Source organism: Oncorhynchus clarkii, chromosome 8 (assembly GCF_045791955.1).
Source record: "Oncorhynchus clarkii lewisi isolate Uvic-CL-2024 chromosome 8, UVic_Ocla_1.0, whole genome shotgun sequence".
NCBI lineage: Eukaryota > Metazoa > Chordata > Actinopteri > Salmoniformes > Salmonidae > Oncorhynchus > Oncorhynchus clarkii.
The window spans coordinates 502501-514487 of NC_092154.1; the positions used below are offsets into that span (position 1 = coordinate 502501).

The window sequence follows — 11987 nt, forward strand, 5'->3', positions numbered from 1 at the left end:
GAAGAGAGAATAGAGAAGAGAATAGAGAGAGAGAGAATAGAGAGGAGAGAGAGAGAGAGAATAGAGAATAGAGAGGAGAGAGAAGAGAGAGAGAATAGAGAATATAGAGGAGAGAGAAGAGAGAGAGAATAGAGAATATAGAGGAGAAGAGAGAGAGAATAGAGAATATAGAGGAGAAGAGAGAGAGAATAGAGAGAGAGAAGAGAGAAGAGAGAGAGAATAGAGAGAAGATAATAGAGAGAAGAGAGAAGAGAATAGAGAGAGGAGAGAAAGAGAATAGAGAGAGGAGAGAAAGAGGAGAGAAAGAGAATAGAGAGAGGAGAGAGAGGAGAGAGAGAGAATAGAGAGGAGAGAGAGAGAATAGAGAGGAGAGAATAGAGAGGAGAGAATAGAGAGGAGAGAGAGGAAGAGAATAGAGAGGAGAGAGAGAATAGAGAGAAGAGAGAGAGAGAATAGAGAGGAGAGAGAGAGAATAGAGAGGAGAGAGAGAGAGAATAGAGAGGAGAGAGAGAGAATAGAGAGGAGAGAGAGAGAGAATAGAGAGGAGAGAGAGAGAGAATAGAGAGAGGAGAGTGGCAAAAGAGGAGAGAGGAGAGAGAGAAAGGAAAGGAGAGAGGAGAGAGAGAGAAGAGAGTGGCAAGAGAGGAGAGTATCGAGAGGAGAGAGAGAGGGTGAGAGAGAATAGGGGGTTTCCGGTGGTGTATTTTGAGAAGAAGCTGCATGTCTCTGAAGGTATGCTGCGTCAGAGAAGGGGGGGGGGCACTCCTATTACACTGCACACACACACCTATTGGGCTATACTGATGTACACACTGCCCAACTCTGTGGCCAGTAAAGGTTACTGCAAGCTCCACTCTGTTACTCTGTTGCTCTGTGGGTGGAGTGGGATTTGGAGCCACAGACACCTTTTGGAGCCATGATATCCTCCCTAGTCCCACTACCATTAACAAGGGGATGATTGCAACGTTTTTCTTATGTCATTTAATTTTGTTAAAACAAGTAAGAGACACCTTCCCTTGCTAGTAGTAGCTAGCTGGCAGTCTGGCTAGGTGGCTTTAGCGTGGCTAAAAACATAGCAAGCTGGCTAACCGTTTTAGCTTACCACACCTTCATGTCAAATAATCAGATGTATAATAAAAACACAAGCCCTGGAAATATTTATACTTGCTGGTGTAACCTACAACATTATCCCTGTTAATATAGTGCGTGTGTATTAATTCCAATATCGGCTAAAAATAGATCATGTTTTGGTAATGGAGAAGAGCAGGCTACATAGAGCAGGTTCCTCCATGTCACAATAGCCTGGAATCACTAGTTATTACTTCTAAACAAAATACATTTTGGCTGAATTGTTGTAGTTTGGTTTACCATTTGAATAGTAACCTAAATAACAGCGGCTTACAAACTAGGGATCGCCTGATATGAAAATAAGGTTGCGGGAGAATTTCCAAAACCCTGAAGAAAAATAAAATATATATTCTAATATCATCTATGTATGTCAAAATGATTGTAGTGTGATTAACATGAATCTAAATAAATAATTATAATCTAAGAATTACAATTCAATGAGAGAGCACCCTAATGGGATCATGGGAAAAGGCAGCACTTGACCGTTGTACTTGAATCATTCCTATGGTGAATGACTAGCTACACTACGAAACCACACACTATTGAATCATTCCTACAGTGAATTACTAGCTACACTATGAAACATTCCTATGGTGAATGACTAGCTACACTATGAAACATTCCTATGGTGAATGACTAGCTACACTATGAAACATTCCCATGGTGTATGATTAGCTACACTATGAAAAATTTCCATGGTGAATGACTAGCTACACTATGAAACCACACACTATTGCAGGGACTTTGATATTACCGGACGCAATTAATATGGTGAAAACAATGTGTGGGGAGACAGACGCACAGAAACTCACATCAATGCCTGTGTCAGATAACACCGTTAACTAAGAATTTATACTCTGATGAATTACTCAAGAACTCCCCAGATTATGCTCTCCAAATGGACGTCAGCTGTGAGGACCGAGATGCCCATGCTTTGACTTTTGTTGGATAAACATGTTGGGGGATGCTGTTCATGTGGACATATTGTTCTTTCTCATGATTACAGAGCATGAAATGAAATATGGGATGTTCAGTGAGTTGCTATATTGATAAAAAAAACAGATTCCATGGGATGGAATGGTGCGCTTTTGTACAGATGGGTCTCCATCCATTACGGGACATAGGGCAGGCCTCCACACTACAGTTACAGATGGGTCTCCATCCATTACGGGACATAGAGCAGGCCTCCACACTACAGTTATGGATGGGTCTCCATCCATTACGGGACATAGGGCAGGCCTCCACACTACAGTTACAGATGGGTCTCCATCCATTACGGGACATAGAGCAGGCTTCCACACTACAGTTATGGATGGGTCTCCATCCATTACGGGACATAGGACAGGCCTCCACACTACAGTTATGGATGGGTCTCCATCCATTACGGGACATAGGGCAGGCCTCCACACTACAGTTACAGATGGGTCTCCATCCATTACGGGACATAGGGCAGGCCTCCACACTACAGTTATGGATGGGTCTCCATCCATTACGGGACATAGGGCAGGCCTCCACACTACAGTTATGGATGGGTCTCCATGTGTGACCCACACAGACAGCGACAGACACACAGACAGCGACAGACACACAGACAGCGACAGACACACAGACAGCGACAGACACACAGACAGCGACAGACAGCGACAGACACACAGACAGCGACAGACACACAGACTTCTAAACCAGCTGTCGTCCGTAAACTGTATTGGTCTGGTATAGTCTGGTGGTGACTGTAGCCTGTCTTGGGTCTGGTACAGTCTGGTGGTGACTGTAGTCTGTAGCCTGTCTTGGGTCTAGTACAGTCTGGTGGTGACTGTAGTCTGTAGCCTGTCTTGGGTCTGATACAGTCTGGTGGTGACTGTAGTCTGTCACAGTCTGGTGATGACTGTAGCCTGTCTTGGGTCTGGAACAGTCTGGTGGTGACTGTAGCCTGTCTTGGGTCTGGAACAGTCTGGTGGTGACTGTAGCCTGTCTTGGGTCTGGTACAGTCTGGTGGTGACTGTAGCCTGTCTTGGGTCTGGTACAGTCTGGTGGTGACTGTAGCCTGTCTTGGTCTAATAAAGTCTGGTGGTGACTGTAGCCTGTCTTAGGTCTGGAACAGTCTGGTGGTGACTGTAGTCTGTAGCCTGTCTTGGGTCTGGAACAGTCTGGTGGTGACTGTAGTCTGTAGCCTGTCTTGGGTCTGGAACAGTCTGGTGGTGACTGTAGTCTGTAGCCTGTCTTGGGTCTGGAACAGTCTGGTGGTGACTGTAGTCTGTAGTCTGTCTTGGGTCTGGTACAGTCTGGTGGTGACTGTAGTCTGTCACAGTCTGGTGATGACTGTAGCCTGTCTTGGTCTAATACAGTCTGGTGGTGACTGTAGCCTGTCTTGGGTCTGGTACAGTCTGGTGGTGACTGTAGTCTGTCTTGGGTCTGGTATAGTCTGGTGGTGACTGTAGTCTGTAGCCTGTCTTGGTCTGGTACAGTCTGGTGGTGACTGTAGTCTAGCCGTATTGGTCTGGTACAGTCTGGCGGTGACTGTAGTCTGTAGCCTGTGTTGGGTCTGGTACAGTCTGGTGGTGACTGTAGCCTGTGTTGGGTCTGGTACAGTCTGGCGTTGACTGTAGTCTGTAGCCTGTGTTGGGTCTGGTACAGTCTGGTGGTGACTGTAGTCTAGCCGTATTGGTCTGGTACAGTCTGGATGTGACTGTAGTCTAGCCTGTATTGGTCTGGTACAGTCTGGTGGTGACTGTCGTCTGTAGCCGGTCTTGGGTCTGGTACAGTCTGGTGGTGACTGTAGTCTAGCCCGTATTGGTCTGGTACAGTCTGGCGGTGACTGTAGTCTGTAGCCTGTGTTGGGTGTGGTACAGTCTGGCGGTGACTGTAGTCTGTAGCCTGTGTTGGGTGTGGTACAGTCTGGTGGTGTCTGTAGCCTGTCTTGGGTCTGGTACAGTCTGGCAATGACTGAAGCCTGTATTGGTCTGGTATAGTCTGGTGGTGACTGTAGTTTGTAGTAAAATCTTTGAAATGGTTGCATTTATATTTTTGTACAGGGTAAATAAACTGGCATTTATGAAGCCAACAAACACATTCCTCACACGGTAGGAATAGATTTCTTCCCATGTTTATAAAAAAATAATAATAAAAAAATAGAAGTACCTTGCTCCCAAAACACATTTTCTGGAGACTTGTGGGCAGAGTGATGACATCACCCCCTGTATGTGCTTTCAATAGCCGGAATTCCTCCAGACTGAGGAGGAATCCTCACAATACGCCCCTGACCACCTCCTGAAGACAGATCTCAACACAATCTGAACCAGTCTTTCAACGCGCTCTTCGTATTCTGATAGCAAAAGTTGCATATAAGTATCAAGTGTAGACACAGCCATCTAGACCCAGCCTCCACCTGGGAACTCAAGAAAAAACGAGCTCCGACAGGGAAAAATTGTTTTGAATGGTCATCCAACTCTGTACTCGAAGTTGAGAACTCTGGCATCTTCTAGCGCTCCGACCTGAAGATCACTGACAGGTTACCAGTTGTCTTGAAAGCACCATAAAACCATTTGCCAGCTCATATCTGTGTGAAGCTGGGTTCAGTGTTCTCATAGCTGCTATCACATCCAACCTAAATTGATATTTGGTTTTAATGCAGATGAGAGCACTGAATCCAGCATCACACAGATACGGCCTAGCAAAGGGTCGGTCGTCTACCATGAGTTTTATGGTGCTTTGAAGACAACTGGAAACTCTGAAAAATATTAGGTCAAATCATGATATCAGTGATCTTCAGGTCAGAGCTCTAGCAAGAGGTCTGAGTTCGATTTGAAATTTCGAGTTGGTTGACCTTTCAAACCTATTTTTCCCCAGTCGGAGCTCGTTTTCCACCCCAATTTCCCAGTTGTTTCAACGCGGCAGCAAAAGCGACAAAAGACAAGAGTGACACCATCATCATGAATTGTTTATGATTTCAGAAGAGTAAAACTTAGCAGATGTTTTTAGAATCTTCCTCACATACCAAGACATACAGAGATCCGTGAAAGCTAGCTATCAAAGCCCCTTGCCTGACAACTATGACTAAAAATGTTTATATAGTGTACAAATGTATATCATTAGACAGCTAACGATCCATTCTACGTGAAAGCTGTCACAGTCTGGTGGCCTGGCAAGCCAGCATTTCAAAATACATAACCGGTTATACTACTTGGTTTCTCTGAAACTAGACTAGTTAGTTGACGACCGAGGGCCACCAGATAGCTAGGTAACGTAAGTTAAGTCTACACATTGTACATGTATGTTACCCAACCAGCTAGTCAGCTAGCTAATGTTAGCGAACAAATAAGTGAAATTTAGAAATAAGTCAGGCATAATGTACCAAAAAAACTGGTTAGTTTGTGACTGACAGGTCATTTTAAAACGTTTTTTAAAAAACGAACCATTTAGTACACTAACTAGCTAGTTTGGAGAGTTCAGCAAACTTGCGCCATGGGCCTTTTTGTTAGCTGCTATTTAGGGACCGTCAGTCATCGTGACAGTTGAAATATCTACGTCAACGAAGCTACGGGTGGCGATTTATTAGCGAGAATTTGCCCCCGCAGAATACATACAGCTGTGGTCCCCCCAGTAGTGTTGACACCCCTGTCCCGATAACTCACCTATGGTGGAGATGAAGGTGGTATTGAAGGCGTCGTCTGAGAAGCGGAACAGAACGCATGTCTTCCCCACGCCCGAGTCCCCTATCAGCAGGAGCTTGAAGAGCAGGTCGTAGGTCTTCTTCGCCATCGATAGACAAGTTGTGTTCGCCGGACAGAGCAGAAACTATCTCCCGCAGGTCTAGAGCCAGCCTGAGTTACAAGCAGAGGAACGGTCTGTAATATTTGAGTTATGTTGATATCTAGTTGGCTAGTTAGCTATATACCACCAGGGGTAGCGTGTCGCAACAGTAACCGAAGAGTAACCAAGACGGGTTTTCTTACAGCATTTGAATTAAAAACCACAACAACAACAAAAAATGGTATCCCGTGTGATTCCCCCTTTTCCACTCTCTTTCTCTCGCACTGTCGGGACAAAATGGCTCCCCTCCCCGACTTACTCTTTCTTCAAACTACCAGCGAGCTCATTAAAATTATTGGCATTCCCCGTCATTACAACCGCCTCGGGACTTGCGATCGAGAAGATTTGTAAATTTTCGTAGGTTAAAAAGTGTGTAAATTAACGATATTGTTACAAGTATTTGTTTTGTCGATGATTAGACCCCGAAACAAACGACAGCCGTGACGTCGCCTTCAAATGCAGGCACCACCGCGACACCCTAGCATTACGTCTGTTTTCCGCCCCTTCTGTCAAAATCTCGCTCGGTGATTGGCTCACATCACTGCTTTCCAAATATACATCTGAATCCGATTGGTCAGATTGTCAAGGAGTAAAAAGGCGTAATTTAGGTTGACTTGTAGAAAGGGCAAATGTTTTTCTGCATGACCATACCGGAACAATCCCAGGCACGGACTCTCCGTTCCACTACAGATTGAACAATGAAACATATATTTTCCCGGATGTATAAATGTGAAGCATCCGGTTAGTGTTTCCCCTCTACCAAATATGGTGGTGAGAGGAAGCCCAATGGAAGCCTAATGACCGGCAGTTGGAGAAGATGGGGCGAGATGGATTTTGGCCGAGATTCTGCTCATTTTCTCATCGATGGAACATTTGATCTCAATGGCGTTTTCTGTTTCTAAAATTAACATTTGTTACGCACAGAGTGGACAGAGTTTTCTAGACTTTATTATTTTCCAACGTTTCTTAAAAATTGCGTTGTTTAGAAGGAGTGCAAAGGTGAATTGAATTATTGGACACAAACGCTTCACGGAGTTGGCGTTCCCTAACGGAAATATGCAAATACATGGTAGAACGCGCCAATGGGTTCTCGCTAACTCGTGCTTGGCTCTGCCCACCTCCTTGCTTGTTCTGCCCACTATGATTAATTTGCTCCCGTTGGAAACAACAGGCTGTGGTCTATCTTGGGTTATTTATAAAAAATCTTTGGTTCCACTGGTGGAAATTTAACTTTTTTGAAATCCAAAATGGCCACCGGTTCCCGTCCGTGCTGGTTGGGGTGTGTTTGCTGGTTGGTGTCTGGCCAGAGGTTTGACGATCCCAGCGATGAGTCAAGCTGAATGATGTCATAAATTCTCATGTTCATGTAGTGGGTGTTACCAATCACTCTACATTCTGCTACTTTAGTACCGTTTCAGTACTTTCCATGGGGCAGTGACTTTTTTTTATTATTAACACATCAAACATAACAATAATATTTAGTAATTTCCCTCTTCTAAACTGACAGTGTCTGGGGTGCCTTGTTTCAACACAAGAATGCCATATTTTGGTTTGTTCCATCCTGACCAACTCATCACTCAGATGACAGGAAGTAGACTTAATTTCAGCAGATCCATTATATTGACCAGATAATCAAGTAGCCAATCTAACAAATAAAATAAATGGGAGGAGGCAAGATCAGGTGGGGCCGCTCTAGCCAATGAGAGGGCAGATATGCGTGTGAACAACAGGCACAACTCCAATGTAAAGTGTTATTTTCTCAAAGTTGCCAGGATGTCATGTGTCCTACGTATCAATACACTCAAAACAACCTAAGCACTATGAAACTTATATTTGATCAAATACACCATACGTACCAAATAAGCCATACACAAATAAGCCATACACGTTTTCATTGACCTCCATTCAAAAACTCTTCGCTTGTCGAGCCAAAAAGAACAACACCTACTGGAGAAGACAGATTTTGGGCCCAGTTATCCCTCTCACTTTGCCTCTTCCTCTCTGACTTCACTAACTTACTGACTAGTGATGGGAAGTTCAATTTGTTGATTGCTATGCATCCAAATAAGATTATTTCTAGATGCATTTGAATTGAGTTCTAGTTGTGGCCGCAACCGGACTAGATCGTGAACGACTCTTGACAGAATGCATTGCTTGACTGCCGTGAGGGTGATAAGCTACAATGTCATTCACGAACTGCAGCCCCGCCCAAACAATTTTTACTGGTTGGAGTTTGTTGAGTAGAGGCTGTGTATGTCAGTTCCATAAAACTGTGTCCATCATAACATTCAATAATGAATTCATTGCATTCATTTTTGCACCATGTGATCAATGATTAGTTCTAAACATGTATTGTTCTTGTCTATGCTCATGATCTATTTCCCTGTGTGCATTTGACAGACAGACAGGTGGTCGGATGACATCTCTGGATCCGCTGAGCCAAGGAGCGTGTATTAATCCTGCTGTAGGACTCATTGCGGACAGCACTAGCAGGTCAAACAAACTATTAAAATGAACGAGTCACTCAGAAAAATGAATCATGACTCTCAAGTCAGTAAAAAGAGTCCTTTGAAAATACTGCATTTTTTGTGAACTGTACATCACCTTTACTGACCAGCTGTGTGTGTGTGTGTGTGTGTGTGTGTGTGTGTGTGTGTGTGTGTGTGTGTGTGTGTGTGTGTGTGTGTGTATGTGTCTATTATCTAACTACAACCTATCCAGATATGTGTACACTACTGCTAAACCAGTGTTTCTGAAGGGAATTAATCAATCAACCAGGATATGCTCTCAAGCCCTTCAGCCAAGTACACACAGACACACGCAGTAAATACAGGACATCCCTCTACATGTTCTGAACTTGTCTCCCACCAGACCCTCTGCTGCCACTGCTGGTGAGATGGTGAACTGCAGGCACAGCATCATCACTAAGAACCAGCAGGTGGTACTGTTGCTTCATATTTCATCACCTAGCTCCATCTCAATAGTCGACATTGGGGTTTTCTCGTTTGTGAAAAAGACCATCCTCCATCCTCTCTCCTTTGTGCCTGAAACCGATAAGTGGTCGAGTAGTGTGTCAATTCGTTAGTAGGCAAATGGAAGACTGTCCTCCCCTCTCGATAGCCACTTTTCTGAAAGCGTGAACCACTGCTTTTAACCATGGAAAGGTGACTGGGAATATCGTTGAATACAAAAAGTGTAGTTATTCCATCTGTAAGGCAATCAAACAGGCAAAACGTCAGTACAGGGACAAAGTATAGTCGCAATTCAACGGCTCAGACAGGAGTCATCTGGTGTGATGGGACAAAATTAACATGTGTGAAGTCTGGTCAGCATGTAAGAATGCTGTTCATTGTCTATAGCTCAGCATACAACACCATAGTACCCTCCAAGCTCATCATCAAGCTCGGGGCCCTGGGTCTGAAACCCGCCCTGTGCAACTGGGTCCTGGACTTCCTAACGGCCCGCCCCCAGGTGGTGAAGGTAGGAAACATCACCTCCACTTCACTGATCCTCAACACTGGGGCCCCACATGGCTGCGTTCTCAGCCCCCTCCTGTACTCCCTGTTCACTCATGACTGCGTGGCCATGCACGTCTCCAACTCAATCATCAAGTTTGCAGACGACACAACCATAGTAGGCCTGATTACCAACAATGACGAGACATCCTACAGGGAGGAGGTGAGGGCCCTGGGAGAGTGGTGCCAGGAAAATAACCTTTCCCTCACCGTCAACAAAACAAGGACATCAACCACCCGAGCCACTGCCTGTTCACCCCGCTATCATCCAGAAGGCGAGGTCAGTACTTGTGCATCAAAGCTGGGACCGAGAGACTGAACAACAGCTTCTATCTCAAGGCCATCAGACTGTTAAATAGCCATCACTAGCCAGCTACCACCAAGTTACTCAACCCTGCAACTTAGAGGCTGCTGTCCTGTATACATAGACTTGGAATCACTGGTCACTTTAATAATGGAACACTTGTCACTTTAATAATGTTTACATACTGCTTTACTCATTTCATATGTATATACTGTATTCTATTAGACTATTTTAGTCAATGCCACTCCTACATTTCTCATTCTAATATTTAGATATTTATTAATTGCATTATTTTACTTTTAGATTTGTCTTGTTATGAATTGTTAGATATTACTGCACCGTTGGAGCTAGGAACACAAGCATTTTGCTACACCGCAATAACATCTGCTGAAAATGTGTATGTGACCAATAACATCTGCTGAAAATGTGTATGTGACCAATAACATCTGCTGAAAATGTGTATGTGACCAATAACATCTGCTGAAAATGTGTATATGACCAATAACATCTGCTGAAAATGTGTATGTGACCAATAACATCTGCTGAAAATGTGTATGTGACCAATAACATCTGCTGAAAATGTGTATGTGACCAATAACATCTGCTGAAAATGTGTATGTGACCAATAACATCTGCTGAAAATGTGTATGTGACCAATAACATCTGCTGAAAATGTGTATGTGACCAATAACATCTGCTGAAAATGTGTATGTGACCAATAACATCTGCTGAAAATGTGTATGTGACCAATAACATCTGCTGAAAATGATTTTCATGGAGAATATGTGCATCCTGTGTACCATACAGCTGAAGAGTTTTGAGATCTTCCACACCCCCTTTAAATCAGCTTTGTTTTGTCAGAGGAAAAAACATGCACACATTTAAAAACAATATGATTCTTATTATTTTATCGATAAAATGTCTTAACTAACTTAATTTGTTATTATCAATTTACAATTTATTATGGGATCCACCCTTGTAAACATCATTTATTATGGGATCCACCCCTGTAAACGTCATTTATTATGGGATCCACCCCTGTAAACGTCGTATATTTTGGGATCCACCCCTGTAAACGTTGTATATTTTGGGATCCACCCCTGTACACGTTGTTTATTTTGGGATCCACACCTGTACACGTTGTTTATTTTGGGATTCACTCCTGTAAACGTTGTTTATTTTGGGATCCACCCCTGTAAACGTAGTTTATTATGGGATCCACCCCTGTAAACATTGTTTATTTTGGGATCCACCCCTGTAAACGTCGTTTATTTTGGGATCAAATCAAATCAAATTTATTTATATAGCCCTTCGTACATCAGCTGATATTTCAAAGTGCTGTACAGAAACCCAGCCTGAAACCCCAAACAGCAAGCAATGCAGGTGTATAAGCACGGTGGCTAGGAAAAACTCCCTAGAAAGGCCAAAACCTAGGAAGAAACCTAGAGAGGAACCAGGCTATGTGGGGTGGCCAGTCCTCTTCTGGCTGTGCCGGGTAGAAATTATAACAGAACATGGCCAAGATGTTCAAATGTTCATAAATGACCAGCATGGTCGAATAATAATAAGGCAGAACAGTTGAAACTGGAGCAGCAGCACGGTAAGGTGGACTGGGGACAGCAAGGAGTCATCATGTCAGGTAGTCCTGGGGCATGGATCCACTCCTGTAAACATAGTTTATTTTGGGATCCACACCTGTAAATGTAATTTATTTTGGGATCCACACCTGTAAATGTAATTTATTTCGGGATCCACCCCTGTTAACGTAGTTTATTTTGGGATCCACACCTGTAAATGTAATTTATTTTGTGATCCACACCTGTAAACATCATTTATTTTGGGATCCACACCTGTAAACATCATTTATTTTGGGATCCACACCTGTAAACATCATTTATTTTGGGATCCACCCCTGTTAACGTAATTTATTTTGGGATCCACCCCTGTTAACGTAATTTATTTTGGGATCCACACCTGTAAACGTAATTTATTTTGGGATCCACACCTGTAACCGTCGTTTATTATGGGATCCACCCCTGTAAACGTCATTTATTTTGGGATCCACCCTTGTAAACATCGTTTATTTTTGGGATCCACCCCTGTAAATGTTGTTTATTTTGGGATCCACCCCTGTAAATGTCATTTATTTTGGGATCCACCCCTGTAAACGTCATTTATTTTGGGATCCACCCCTGTAAACGTTGTTTATTTTGGGATCCACCCTTGGCTGG

The 11987-nt window shown here is 43.6% G+C and overlaps 1 protein-coding gene across 1 annotated transcript in view; it reads right to left on the minus strand.

Annotated features, from left to right (window-relative positions):
* Positions 1-6613, minus strand: part of LOC139414862 (ras-related protein Rab-10) — a 40798-nt gene extending 34185 nt beyond the window's left edge. The window contains exon 1 of the mRNA XM_071162442.1: positions 5760-6613. Within this exon, the coding sequence (XP_071018543.1) occupies positions 5760-5886 (127 nt within the window). The 5' untranslated portion in view covers positions 5887-6613. The remainder of the gene's footprint in view (positions 1-5759) is intronic.
* Between the last annotated feature and the right edge of the window lie 5374 nt (positions 6614-11987).